The sequence below is a fragment of the Zea mays genome, chromosome 2, assembly GCF_902167145.1.
Source record: "Zea mays cultivar B73 chromosome 2, Zm-B73-REFERENCE-NAM-5.0, whole genome shotgun sequence".
Taxonomy (NCBI): domain Eukaryota; kingdom Viridiplantae; phylum Streptophyta; class Magnoliopsida; order Poales; family Poaceae; genus Zea; species Zea mays.
In genome coordinates, this window is record NC_050097.1 from 56221819 (window position 1) to 56236724 (window position 14906).

The 14906-nt window shown below is 46.6% G+C and overlaps 1 protein-coding gene and 1 pseudogene across 1 annotated transcript; one reads left to right on the plus strand and one right to left on the minus strand.

Annotated features, from left to right (window-relative positions):
- Nucleotides 1-2957: 2957 nt before the first annotated feature.
- LOC109944183 (zinc finger CCCH domain-containing protein 31-like) lies at nt 2958-3733 on the plus strand (annotated as a pseudogene).
- A 3274-nt stretch (nt 3734-7007) lies between these two features.
- LOC100278053 (uncharacterized) lies at nt 7008-8748 on the minus strand. Its single transcript, NM_001176615.2, has 3 exons — nt 8332-8748; nt 7879-8214; nt 7008-7569 (listed from the first exon to the last, which is right to left on the minus strand). The coding sequence occupies exons 1-3, from the start codon at nt 8572-8574 to the stop codon at nt 7453-7455; spliced, it is 696 nt and encodes a 231-aa protein (NP_001170086.1). The 5' UTR covers nt 8575-8748; the 3' UTR covers nt 7008-7452.
- Between the last annotated feature and the right edge of the window lie 6158 nt (nt 8749-14906).

Genomic DNA, 14906 nt, shown 5'->3' on the forward strand with positions numbered 1-14906 from the left:
TGAGCGATAATCGCTAAACCATCTAGTTTATTATATTGGTTGTTTCGATATCATATCTTGCTTAATTTCTTTTGTTCCATGTGTCTTGTGATCTATACTTACTACTGCAGTTAGGGATGAAAATGGTTTCGGAATTTTTCGGTATTCCGGAAACCGATTTCGAAATTTTTCGATCGGATTCATCGGCAACGGTATTTTTCGAAAACGGAATCGGTTTTCGTAATTTTCTATCGAAATCGGAATTGGCGTAGTGTTTTACCGACCGTTTCCTTCGGTTACCGGTTTTTGTCGGAAATTACCGGATTTGTGTCTCGGAATTTTCCAGAATTGTCTCTCGGAATTTTTTGGAATTGTGTCTCGGAATTTTTCAGAATTTTTCAGCATGTGATTTTTCGCATCGCCTGTACGTCTCTAGATAAGGATTACTTATTTTTGTATTTTTTGACGCCTTAGGATTTTTTTGGGATAGATGGTGTTAGAAAGCAGTTGAGATTAGCGATTTGGTCTTTTCCACACACTAGGTTTTAGAGTTTTCCTCTGAGGTTGTGAAAAACTCTTTATGCGAGGAAAAAATATTTTATAAGTAAGCATGTCATGTCAGCTAGATCGAGTGGATATTGTGAATTGTGAACTTTGAGTCTGTGAACTTGTGATCTTTATGAACTTGTTATACTGTGAACTTGTTATATTGTGAACTTATGATCTTTGTAAACTTTTATATTATAAATTTGTGATCCTTGTGAACTTGTTATATCATGAATTGTGAACTTATGGTATTTGTGATCTTTTGTCAACTTTGTTGTATTATGAAGTTTGATATGTTTACCGATCGTATTTTAGATTTTGACCGTTACCGCGGTGTATTTTCCGCACCAAACTTTCGTTTCCGATGTTTCCGAAATACCGATATTGTTTCCGTTTCCGGAGTTACCGTTTTCGATTTTGTTTTCGATAAAAAAAATATGAAAATGGTAATGGTTTTAGTGTTTACCGACCGTTTCCGACCGTTTTCATCCCTAACTGTAGTCATGTTCCTATATGCACATTTATATCTTAGGTGTTGTTTCTATATGCACATTGTAGGTGCCACAAATGTAAGCTATCGATCCCTCCTTTTTCTCCGCACTTCTTCTAGATTCTTATTCTTCCTTTTTCTGAATTATTATACCAGGGCATCCTGCATAGAATTCGTATTCAAGAGACATTGGAAATAGTTCTTCAGTGTTTACCATATATCAAGCAGATCAACAGAGGCTTAATCCTACTCTGTTTACCACATACATGAACCATTGAGGTATACAACTTTACTTAGTAAATGATTATAATTCTACATACACAAGTTCTACATACAATTTTTATTATTCAGCATGTGTTCTTTGATATCCTTATTAACAGTTTTTTCTTTTTAACAGATTTTCATGTCGTTAAAGACATGACTAAGCTATATTGCAAGAAGTCGTTGTAGTGGTGCCTCTTCTCTATTGTTCAATGTTCTTTTATAGTGTTGTTTTGATTTTCCATTAAATCTAGAAGGACTTGGCATAACTCTGTCAGCATTATTTGAGTTTAGAAATGCTTATAAATTATGTCTTCAATCTTGAATGGGATATGGCTAGCACCGTTTTCCTTCTAAAATCAAGCTTGTGACAGCTGCATAGTTATCTCTTTGGTATATTTGTATGGTACTTTGCACTTTTCACTATACCAAAACATGTTTGTGCTTGGTAACTCACATTAACAAACAATACATTTTCTGCATAAAATGGCCATTTACTTATTAGGTTTACTCTGCAACTTATTAAAGTGTCGACTTACACACTAATGATAATATGGTGTTTTAGTTGACAATGTTGCTCTTTGTGTCAGTTGATAATATTTGTAACAGTATAATGGAGGATTAGGTTAATTTTTCTCAGTGATCATTTTTTATTTGTACCCAATTGTGCCATCTACATTTTCCCAACGAATAGTCTCCTGACGATGTCATAGTGAGTAGTCTCCTGATCAATGTCTCGCCATTGTAATTTGTACAGTTCATCAACATCTCAGGAAACAAATGCTTAGCATGAATCAAATTCCAGAGGAAACTGTGTCATGTTGATGTGTGAGTTCATTACGCTTTAATCAGAGTAGTACTGGTCTTTCCACTAACTAAAATTAGTTATATTGATTCAAATGAAATCACACATACAAGGTAAAAAGTATACAAGGTTTGTTCTGCATAATCAAAATACATGCTTTTCACATGGTGAACTGTGTATAGTCTTCATCAATTACAATGATTTTAGGACTACCATCAAATCAACTTATAATGCTCCATCAAATACAAAAGAACCATCCGAAACATCGTAATTTCATGAGCTATGATACAAATGGAACAAATTAAAGGAAAAGAGTCCTAGAAAATGGGAAAATAACATTTCGTTTCTGTTTGAGTATTTTGGTACATGATGAACTAAGGTACTCTATGTTATACTAAACTAGAATAATGTAGAGTGATATAACTTATTTGGTTGGAGTGTTGAACTTCATGCACATGTCCGTTTTATGATATAATTCAAGCATAGTAGCATGTCAAAAAAGCTTTTTCTATAACAATGTGCTAATTTTTCATTGCCTTCTTTCGAGCCCTTACAATGGAATCTTTGAACAAAGCTATGGCAGAAGCAAAAAAGGGCAAGGTCAGTTCAAGGTGTGTGGATGGAGCGAATGGCTATGATTCGAGAACTATGATCTGGTGGAAATGGAGGAAACAAAAATCATTATGGACATGGTGGTGGTGGTTCTGATAGCCCAGAGGATGAGTCTTTTAAGCAATAATTATATGAGATTATCTAGATTATGATAGATATTGTTGCATTCATACTTGTGGTAACATCATCGCTTCATGTTTTACCGATTTTTAGTATTATGCTATATTTTAGATGAAGATTTGTCATAGCCCTAACGTTCGTATTATGTGGTATCAATATTTATTATGTGGTGGTTACATTAATATATTATGTGGTGGTTACCCAGCAGTTGCAAAAATGCTGAATCTAAGTAGCCCTGTTGTCTATGTGCCATGAATAACTCATGTGGATCATGCCTCTCTTACTGGTGCCTAACATCTAGCTTCTACGATCAAGACACGCATGTGCACCAAATACAACACTACATAAGGCTCCAAATTCGGTGATAAGTGTCATTTTGCGTATAGCAAAAGAGAGCTTGGGAAGCGAGCCTAAATTCCTCAAGAAGGACCTCCTATGGGTGGTCAATATGGACGAGTTGAACCTATGTAGCTAGGTGCCATGGGCCTTCTAGCAGGAAACTTTGGTGCCTCAATGACTGCCAATATCAGTGTGGATGCCTCTCTCACCGGTGGCATAATTGGCAAGGGTGGGGTCAACACTAAGCAGATAAGCAGAGTTACAGGCATCAAGCTCTCTCCATTCACGACCATGAGTCTAACCCCAACCTACATAACATCAAGCTGGAAGGCAATTTTTACTAGATCAAGCAAGCCAACAACTTGGTGTGTGATCTCATCGCGACCATTAGCGCAAGCATGTTGGCAAAAAACCCATCTGCTATCGTGGTGCCTGCACGAGGCCGAGGCGATGGTCTAGGGGGCAGGAGCAACAACAACAAGATGAAGCTATGCGAGAACTTCATGAAGGGTGCATGTACTTTTGGCCACTAGTGCCACTTTGCTCATGGCGAGATTGAGCAGCGGAGAGGTGCTGCTTGAGAGTCGAGGTGATCTAGGCAGTGAGATGCCATGTACTCTCTCCTTTGGCTATCGTGAAATCAAGCTTGAAATGGTTGGTACAAATAGTACAAGTTATTGCTACGGTTATTGGGGACATTGATTTATCTTCTTGTATAGTTCTTAGTTTTGTTTCCTTGTAACAAACATATTTGGTGGACCTACATGTGCTTGTACCCAGATGCAATGGCATTATATCCTGTATTATAACTTTTTGCTTGTTATTTTTCTACCTTAGCACAAGGTGGTTGCTGATCATTGTCCTATTTTGGTTGCTTTAGGTTACCAGAGCAAAATACTTGAATGACCGATAAGCATTGCATTTTATTGCACATGATAGATTTGTTCGATGTGTAAGGTGTTGGGTGCCCTCTTTAGCCGAAGGTCATCAAAACATCAATTCATCAACTATTTTTAGTATGTTCCGAGTGTAACATGTTAAATGCCGAAGGACACCTTCGTCGAGAATCGACATGCAGTTATCATGATTGAAAAGACGAAAGAACAAGCTTTGGTTCAGCGTCGTGCACACATGACGAAGGAGTCAACTATAACTAGGTGGAGTCCTCAAGACTTGTTCATCAATGTTATGAAGGGAAGACACTGATGCTCATGATCGACTTTGTAGTTTGTATGTATAAGCTTGAGGGCATGATTGTAATTTTGGCGAAATTATAACTCACGACTATAAATAGAGGAACAATGTCATCCATTGTTCATGCTTTTTGGCTAGAGAGAACTGATTTGCTCCGCCTACGAAGTTGTCTCCCTCTTCTTACCTTCGCGCTATTGCTTACAGAGCCGAAGGTACAATTGTAATTATTTGTTATGTAATAAAAGTGGAGCAAAGTAATATTCAAATAAGATGAGTAAACCATTCCATCTTTATATTTTAATTAGTTGTTAATGTTATTATTTATCCATCTTTAGTTTGTCTTTCATACCTTCTCCCTTTAATTGATCCCTCTTTAAGGGGAATTAGTTAAAGGGTGAAGAAGAAGGTTGATTTAATTGTGTTGCCTTGTTTTTTATATCCCGAATTAGTCAAAAGAAAATAACCAACATAAGGCTTTTAATGTATGTAAAATTTCTTAACTTTTAAAAGATGCCAACAAGAACATAAAAATGACAATTAGTATTTTTGAATTTCAATATATCTTATCATAACATGTTCACTCTGTAGCAACGCACGGGTACATCTAGTTAGTAAGGCTAATCTCAATGACCATTTCATAACACTCTTTCCAACACTGCCACATCATCAAGAGTGTTATGAAACTAAGAATGAAACAATGTCTCTCAATGTAAAATTTCATTTCACTATTTCATAAACTAACATACCAATTAAATGTTGTAACTAAATAGTCAATGGAAACCAGTAAAATATGTGAAGATGAAATAAATCACTCTCATTGGAGATTTCACACGGTTTCCAAGACCTTGAAAATGGGTTGACATGGTTTCATCCCCAAGAAATTAGTTTCATCTCATGAAACTCATTTATCTTAAATGCTATACCATGTCATCTAAAATAATGACGTGGCACACTTAAATGTACATGAAACTATCATAAAACTACCATTGTGAATAGCCCAAGACCACGTTTAGATCCTTAGAATTGAATTACATTCTAATAATAGTAATTTAGGCACGTATCAATTAAATTAATACAAATTTATGCAAATTATATTTGTATACTAATATTAGCAAGACGTCGAAAATATTTATGTGCTACATTTTTACTACAGATGAGTGAGCCAAAGAGTGTCCCATAAGTTGCTGGTTTGAAACATATTCTCCTGATATATAAAATCATTTCAAATCTTTCGCCCCATGAATTTGAAATAGTCTTATATCTGAACTTCGGTAAGTGGTGGAGTGTCAAATTCCAAGCTAAAGGCTAGTTTGGGAACTACATTTTCCCCAAGGGATTCCTATTTTTTCCAAGAAAAATGAATTAATTTTCTTTGAGAAAATAAAAATCCCGTGAGAAAATAGGGTTCACAAACTAGCTTTAAATATGTTATTTTATTAAGTAAATTAAATTTATCCAAAATGAATGGATCCAAATCCCCATAATGGAAATGGAAAGGAAGAAACGGCCACCGTTCACAAAGGTGAGTCTACAGTGTCCCTAATGTGAATGTGATGCCTGCCTGTTCCGCGGCGGCATGTTGAGCAGGTAAGCGTCAGCCGTGGGCGTTTTGCGCCATCTGTCGTTGTCCGTGCTTGAACGACAAACAGAGACGAGTCCATTGCCAGTGGTTCTATGTATGAAAAGCTCTGCACAGTAACGTATGCGCATTCATGCAGACAATTGAAAACGCTGCACAAGGCAGTTGGATTCAATAACGTTGGAGTCCAGCTCCACCACGAATCCCGCGGGCGGCCACTCCGCCGACTGTGGCACACGTCAAGGGATGGCTCAACTGACGCCTCGGGAAGACTTCCGCCTCGCCCAAGCAGAGCTCTGGCCTCGATAAACGCGGCAAGGAATCACGACGTCACTCCGTATAGGGACGTTGACGACCTCGTAAGCAGGCTTTACCCATACCCAGGCGATGTTACAACAACTACGGTATGGACGACCCCTCTCTGAGGGCTCGGGCGTACGGCCATCCCCTCGGCCTCTGCATTGGCTATCAACAGGAAATAAGCGGACACAAGTCAACAATGCAGTGCACCGTCACGTCGCTTACAAGACACCAAGACAACCCCCTTGGACTACGACGACTCTAGGCTTCACAACATGTATCTCTTACATGTATAAATATGGCAGTAGTTCCCCAAGGGGGCAGGAGACGAAGGCGAACACTCGGTCGTTTAGGATATTAGCACTTGCCTCAATCAGTCCAGGGACTTGGGTACTTACCCTCTCCCAATGTGCTTGTAATCTCTACTACGGGCACTCAGGTGCGAGTAATATAAGTTGCATCCCCCTCTACTAGAAGTAGGGTCTTGCGTTGTCCGAACCAGGATAAACTGCTTGTGTCAACTCGCACACCATCTTGACTCTGTGCACGCGACACTATTTACTAGTTGGTTAGGACCCTTGTCCAAACACCGACACGTAGCAACTCTATTCTTCTACTGTAAAAATGCCGATATTTTAAATTAAGGGCTAGTTTGGGAACCTTAATTTCCCAAGAGTTTTCTATTTTCCCATGAGAAAATGAACTAATTTCTCTTGAAAAAATAGAAATCACTTGGGAAATTAGAGTTACCAAACTAACCTAAACTTACAGAGCACATTTTTGCTCGTTTGCAAATACCCGATCCATTTTTTAATGGGCATGTGGGGGTTTCCAACAAACCAGAATCAGGGCCTGTTGGGCTTGCTCTATTAGCAGCGGGCAGCAGCTGTGGCTGCACAGATGTCACTGTTACCACAGTGATGTGTGGTTGCCCACGAGCTGCTTGACACCAGGTGGATTTTGTATTCACTGGCGAGGTCCATCCGTGCCACCGTTGGATACTGCTGCAAAGAACCAGTTCCTACAATCCCGCTGTGAAGATGAAACGAAAGGAGTGCTAGCTAGAGAACGGAGCTCTGCGTGACGCATGTATAAGGCATGAACTCAGGAATCAGCAGCAATAGCAAGCATGGCGACCTTGGTTACAGATGAGGTGATGATGATCTATGAGTGTCAGTGGAGGCTACAGTACAGAGAGAGAGAGAGAGAGAGAGAGAGCCCTTGTGATCACATAACAACTCCAGCAGAGACAGAGGTAGCCGCAAAAGACAGCATCATGAGAAGAGGGACGGCGAGCTGCAACACCCTAGCCTGAAGCCGCCGGGTGCCCATCCCCACGTCGTCCTGCAAATTAAAAAGCGTCGTCGTCAGCAAGGGTGGGAAAGAAGTCAGGGCAAGGTGCAGGAAAGCGAAAAGCTCGGTAGATGCAAAGCAACGGGAAAGCAAAGCTTGCAAAGACGGGAGAAAAGCTCGACGAAAGGCACAAACTAAAGTAAACAGAGAGGCCGCCGTAATGCCTCCAGAATTTACTGTCCCCATGGAAACGTTGGTGCTTGTGCATGAGAAAGAAAGAAAGAAAGAAAGAAGACGATGCATGCCATTATTATTTATTTATTTTTTTAGAGAGGAGAGAAGCGGTGAACGGCTAGTCACCCGGAGATGCTGTCCGGGAGTGGGCATGGGCAGGACGGTGGCGGAGTCCGTGACGCCGGCCGGGAGCGGCACGGCGGGGCTGCTGCTGACGAAGTCGGTGCTGGTGGCCGCGGCCGGCGCCTGTGCGCTCGCGCTGTGACCGGTCGACGAGGGCGCGCCCGTGCCCCGCCGCTCTGACGGCAGCCTCGGCGTGCCGTCTTCGTCGCCGTCCGAGCCGGGCACCGGCGCGGGCGCGGGCGCGGCTGAGGGCGAGAGGCCGAGCGGCGCGGGCCGCGGCGAGTAGTCCGGGACGACGACGGTCATGGGCACCTTCTCCTCGCGTCCACCACCGCGGTGCTGAGCTCGAGCACGACGCGGCGTTAGAAAGATAGTACAGGAAGCTGACGGGAGCTAGCACCGAAACCGAAGGATGCCGTGCCCGTGGGGCCGGGCCGGCAATGCAGGCCGACGTACCTGGGGGACGTGCAAGCTGGTGCGCACGCCGCCGAAGAAGAAGAAGGCGCGCGACGGATGCGGCTGCGCGAGGAGGGAGCAGAGCAGCAGCGCTCGGAGGAGCAAGCGCGGCGCCGCCAAGGCCCCGCCGGGACGCGGCCATCCTCCTCCCATTGCTCGGCCTCCGCCTGCGGCTGCGGCTGGGCTGCGAGTGCTTCCAGCACTCTCCGCTCTCGCTGCTGCCACCAGCAATGCGAATGCCATGCCGCGCGGGCGCAGGGCAGCGCACTAGTACGCACTACGCAGGAGCGTGCTCTGAGTCTGACGCTATTTGCTGCCGGCCGTGGCCGTTTGAGGCCGTTGAGGCCTAGCTTCGGTTGGCGCGCTGGCTCTGCAGCTCAGTGCACTGCTGCTTGCTGCGTGAAAAGCGAAGGAGCAAAGACCACAGACCAGCGGCGGGTAGCCGGGTAGTGCAGTGCCGTGCTGTGCAAACATACAAGGCTGCGACAAAGCGGCCACCTTTCGCCAACTTTCTCGGGCCAGGCGCCAGGACGAAGAAATACAACAGTACCATCCAATCCACCACGGAGCCGGATTACTACTAGACTAGCAAGTAGCAAGAGCAACACTCCATTAGCAGCTGATTGCCGTGTAAATTGGAGCTGGCACTGGTAATCTTGCAACTTGTGTGTGTGAGCACTGAGCATGGAGGTCGGCTGAGGCTGTGTCCGTGCATATGGCCGTGACAGCTGAAGGCAGCACCGCTTGCGCCTAAAGCTTGATTAGATAAATACATAAATAGTGCTGGCGTCGCGTTTGGTGAAAGAGATGGTGCCGTTTGGGGAAATATCCGGCCGGAGCATGAGACTTGGCGGGACTCGTGGTGCCTTTCGGGGCCGATAATTGTTGCATCAATGGGCGGCGCGGCGCGTGCACTCCATCCAGTACGGGTGCCACACTGCCATGCGGGTCAAAGCCTGGACGCTGGACAGGACACTGGCATAGTGGCATGAGCGTTGGTCAACCTCTTTTCTCCTCGCTCCATTTTCGATTCATCAGCTCCGTGTAGTGTGGAAAGGCTGCGAGGACCAGGAACAACCGGGCAAGACAATTGGAAGCAAGGTGGGCAAACACATCTCTGCTAGTCTATGCGGCTGACACCCAGTCCCACGCGATCCTGGCCGGCCAGGTACGACCATTTATGTCGTATCTGTATATGCAGGTAAATAATGTCAGAATGACTTATTTTATATTCACTCATGCAGCAATCTGTAGGTAAATGATGTCAGAATGACTTATTTTACATCCACTCATGTAACCATCTGCAGGTAAATGGTGTCAGAATGACTTATTTTACATCTACTCATGCAGCCACCATTGTTCTGTGCGTACAAGCAACCAATCAGACGCCCAGCTAAAGTCCACGTACGTAATGATTCAGGATAGAATAGTACAGGTAACCAATTAGGTGGTATAAGACTCTAATGTAAACCATCTGTGCACCATGTTCTGTCTCTACCGAACCATACGATGAGATCGTCTTCACATCCCGTCGTATGGACCCCTGCACGCCCGCAGGCTCATCATTGCATCGATTTACGTCGTGTGGCCTCCTTCCGTTACTCTCTCTCAGATCTCCCCACCCCTACCGTCTCATATCGCTGCCGCCTCCAAACCCTATTGAGTCACGCCGAATTCGTCCCTCCCTCGCCTTTGCCGCCACCGGCGTAGGGCCTTGGCCACGCTGCTGACCCATAGGCGGCGAGGACCTAGCCGACGTCGTCCGGGTGGGTGTGGAGGCCAATGTGCAGCGCGTGGCTATGTATGGTAGGAGCAGCGACGTGTTGGAGTTGGGCCGAGCTCGGATAGAAAACTAGGCACATTGGGCTAGTCCGGCACAGCCCATTTACCTCTAAGCCCGTTAAACCCGCTTTTTGTACTGAACCATGCTTACCGACCCGTTTACCCCGCTTTTCCGTGCTCCAGCCCGTTTAGGCCCGATGCGAGCCGGATTTAGCCAAAAAACGAGACCGCAGGCTTCAGCGGTCCGGCCCGGTTTTCTAACCGTGTCTGGCGGGCCAGGCCCAAAACAGTTCAGGCTTCACCAGGCCCGAGTCGGACTGGGCCGGGCGGCCCGTTTGGCATCTCTAGCAACGCGTGGTGGACATGATCCCGCGGCTGGTGTACGCGTCGTCGTCGACGGGCTCGGCGACGGCATGGAGGACGCCCTCGATGTGGCGATACGCGGCGTGCTGGAGCGGTTCCGGCGACGTCGGGCGATCACCCGTCTATGCCCGTGCTGCTGCCATGGAGTCGATCCACACGGATCTAGCGTGCACGTAGGTGGAGGCGTTAGGGGCCGACGCACCCAGATGGTGTCCTCTGTCACCTTCGACACCGACCTCGTGCCGCTCTCAACCGCTTCGCCGGCTACTACTCGCCCGCGAAATAGAAAAGCGGGAACAGGGGTGCCTCCACCTTCACTGTCGCCGCCGCGGTAGAGGAGGAGCCCAAGGCGCTCCTCGAGGGCGTCGCGGTCGCGGGGCTCGTCGGGATCCTGCGCCAGCTCGGAGACCTCGCAGAGTAAGGCCCCGCTCCCTCGCTACGTCGTGCTGCTCGTTTGTTTGGTTTCGGCCTCTGGTTTGGAGTGGTATGAAGCAGTGGGATCTACAGCATCTGCCGTTGAGGTGTGTTGACACCTTTTTGGGGGCGCCAATCACTCAATATGAACCGGCGACGGTGCTCTCTGGTCAGGCGCGGACGGTCCGCGGCACAGGGCCGGACGGTCCGCGACCTGGCGTGAGGCGGTGGTTCCCTGCGTCACGCCGGACGGTCCGCAGCTCTGGGCCGGACGGTCCGCGACCTGGCGACAGGGTCGTCTTCCTCCTCCTTGCCGGAATCTAGATCTCGTCCCCTGGGGGGAAAAGATCTTAAGGTGCCCCGGGTCGACAGGTCACCCGGGGCGTCCCCAGACGATGTGGAGTCGCCTAGGAATTAAGAGATCAATTCGAGGAAGAGGTCTTGGATGGACAACTAGATCTTGCCCCCCGGGAGGGGTGAGATCCTAGGGTTGTCTTGGTATCGGCAGGCCACCCAAGACGGATCTAGACGACGTAGAGTCGAATAGGGATGGAGGTGGATATGTGGAAGACTACAACTAGAACTATGCTACATCTATTCCTAGGGCAGGAAAAGTAAATAAGGTAATTGGTTTGATTGGAATGTGTTCGGGGGTTCTCAATCGGTCGTACCCCTTTATATTTATAGGGGAGGAGGTCTGGACCTTTTCCTAAGAGATAGCCAACAAACTCCCACGTGATTAGATGGATAACCACGCACGAGATAAGGATAAACATCCGAGTCAATCTAATCTCGGGACACGCGGACCGTCCGGGCCCATGGGCCGGACCGTCCGCTCATTTTGGTGTCCAACATATGCCCCCTGCCTTTTGGTGGAGCTTGGCGAACCAAAAGCATTAGCGAAAACTTCGGAAACAATTGACCTCATGAGGTTTTGTTCCCGAAGTAAGGACTCAGCTCGATGCAAGTCATCGGCTCTTGCGATCAGATAATATAAATACTTGATGGGACTTTAATGCATAGAGGCCGTTTCGGATCGCATCCTCTTCGGCCATGTCTACCTGATCAACCTGTCAATAGGCAAAAACTTGTGGTGCCCCCCAGCCCAAATAAGCAAACGGATTGGGCCAGTAATACGAATTCATCGCCGTACCACCCCACACATGAGCAGGACAACACATCGGCGATGGATAGAATGGGACGCACCATGCTATCCCTGGAGGAGGATGACAAGGCGATCTTGGTTGTGCTACCCTTTGGGTCCGTTTAGTCGTCTTTTGCTTTTGCACAGGTCGCCCTTTTGACTTTGTTTGTTTTATTGGCCGGTTGTGTGGAACGACCTTCTTCATATATTTGGCAAGCAACTGACCAAAAGTAGGGCCGACTCTACTGAGTCGTCCAGACGTCTTAGTAGTGTTTTGTTTCCTAACACTTGTGTTGAAACGTTGTGGCCCGATGGTCTGAGGTTGCTGCTTCTGACCATCTGCGGACCGTCCGGCCATCATAGCCGGACTGTCCGTGCCTGTCTCGGACTGTTCAGCCTTAGTACCTGGATCGTCCGGCGTACGCAGGACAAATGACCGTGATCGGGTGTCCGATCGTGCTTGCCCCCCGGTGCCTCCGGTCTTTCTTTTGTCCGGAGCCTTCAGAGTAACCATTCTGCGTGACATATTTGGTGTGCGAGGATCACCAATGACGATATTTTTATTTTTACTTTTATCGGCCGCACAAGGCCGAATTATGGCCTTTTTGCTCGTTGGCTCTAATGTGGTGACAGGAACATGTGGCCTGTCAATTTTCACCTCTTTTTGAAACCTCAACCGACCTTCGTTTATAGCCGATTGTATTTGCCGACGGAAGACGGCACAATCATTGGTGTTATGGAGAAAGGAGCCATGCCATTTGCAATAAACACGCCCTTTTAATTGTTCAACCGGAGGAATTGCATGTGACAATTTAATATTACCATGTTTAAGCAACTCATCAAATATTTTATCACATTTAGTAATATTAAATGTGAACTTAACCTTTTCCTTTTGTGTCGAGTGCGGGTGAGAGCGAACAGAAGGTTTGGCCTTAGCAGGCCAAACAAGCTCAGGGACGTGTGACTTTTTTTGTTCTTGGGGCTTGGGTGGCCGGTTATATTTATGCCGGCCTTTCGCACTAGGCGGATCACAGGTGACTTCTGGTGCTCCGGACGGTCCGACCTGCGCAGTCGGACGGTCTGCGGGTGGTTCGGACGGTCCGGTACTATCCTCGGACTGTCCGTTCACGTCAGGCAACACCTGCGACCCTTGTGGTGGGCTCTGTGTAACTCCGGACTGTCCGGCGTAGGGTGCCGGACGGTCTGACGGAGGGCCGGACGGTCCACAATTATGTGCGGACGGTCCGGTCGTGCTCAAAATTGACTCACCATTTTAGCGAAGATGGTGGTGACGTTCGTCCTGGATATGAGTCCATCGGCATACCAGAATATGGCTGGGGAAACCCATTTGTTGCCGATGTATTTGGCGCAATTGTTTTGGCGCCTAATTTATGTGATAAAAAATTAGGCATGTGAGTTTTTCCTAATGCATGCGCCATCCTTTCTATATCCTCCGTGATACTTTTAATCCGATTATCAAAAGAAATTTTAATAAATGGAATATCATCGGCTGACCTGGCATCACCTATCGTGGGGAGCTGTTGCAGCACGGCTGACATGTACTCGGCGTTTATCTCCCTCTCTTGGACGGCCTTCTGGTGGCAATCTACCCTGAAGTGCGAGAGGAACCACTTATCCGCCACCTTGAGCACCTGATCTGCTTGTCGCTGGACCTCCCCGTCTATTTTCTTCATGTCATCTTTTAATCTTTCACGCTCAGCGACCGATAAATTAGTCAGCCTTGTGTTGCTGTTTGGAGAAGCACTGTTGAGATCTTTAGAATCGGCCATGTAAGCCTGATTTTGTAGACCTGCAACCTCTTCCCCAGCGGAGTCGCCTTTTTGGGGGCGCCAATCACTCAATATGAACCGGCGACGGTGCTCTCTGGTCAGGCGCGGACGGTCCGCGGCACAGGGCCGGACGGTCCGCGACCTGGCGTGAGGCGGCGGTTCCCTGCGTCACGCCGGACGGTCCGCAGCTCTGGGCCGGACGGTCCGCGACCTGGCGACATGGTCGTCTTCCTCCTTGTTGGAATCTAGATCTCGTCCCCTGGGGGGAAAAGATCTTAAGGTGCCCTGGGTCGACAGGTCACTCGGGGCGTCCTCAGACGATGTGGAGTCGCCTAGGAATTAAGAGATGAATTCGAGGAAGAGGTCTTGGATGGACAACTAGATCTTGCCCCCTGGGAGGGGTGAGATCCTAGGGTTGTCTTGGTATCGGCAGGCCACCCAAGACGGATCTAGACGACGTAGAGTCGAATAGGGATGGAGGTGGATATGTGGAAGACTACAACTAGAACTATGCTACATCTATTCCTAGGGCAGGAAAAGTAAATAAGGTAATTGGTTCGATTGGAATGTGTTCGGGGGTTCTCAATCGGCCGTACCCCTTTATATTTATAGGGGAGGAGGTCTGGACCTTTTTCTAAGAGATAGCCAACAAACTCCCACGTGATTAGATGGATAACCACGCACGAGATAAGGATAAACATCCGAGTCAATCTAATCTCGGGACACGCGGACCGTCCGGGCCCATGGGCCGGACCTGTTAGAATTATAGGCATTTTCCGTATTATTTTAATTCCATAAATCGTGATCTTAAATTGATCCATACCAATATGAATCAAGAGAACATAGAGCATGTGAATTATATAAATCATATAAATACGATAAACATGTATACTGACTGAACAAATGAAAATAAACAGATAGAAACACAAACAGCATGACTGTAAAATTAAAACAGACAGATCTATCATATTACAATAAGACAGAACATATAATATAAAATCATTCCTACATATGAAGCAGCATAGAAGAATATATGAAACATATATAATATCCAGAACACAAAACAGTAAGTAAATAAAACA

What these genes read in the sequence shown, in the direction of transcription:
- LOC100278053 (NM_001176615.2), bottom strand. Translation starts at nt 8,574, where the DNA reads ATGGCATTCGCATTGCTGGTGGCAGCAGCGAGAGCGGAGAGTGCTGGA. An exon ending in CCAGCTTGCACGTCCCCCAG is followed by an intron (nt 8,215 to 8,331) that starts GTACGTCGGCCT and finishes GCTCGAGCTCAG; the next exon opens with CACCGCGGTGGTGGACGCGA. An exon ending in CTCCCGGACAGCATCTCCGG is followed by an intron (nt 7,570 to 7,878) that starts GTGACTAGCCGT and finishes TTTAATTTGCAG; the next exon opens with GACGACGTGGGGATGGGCAC.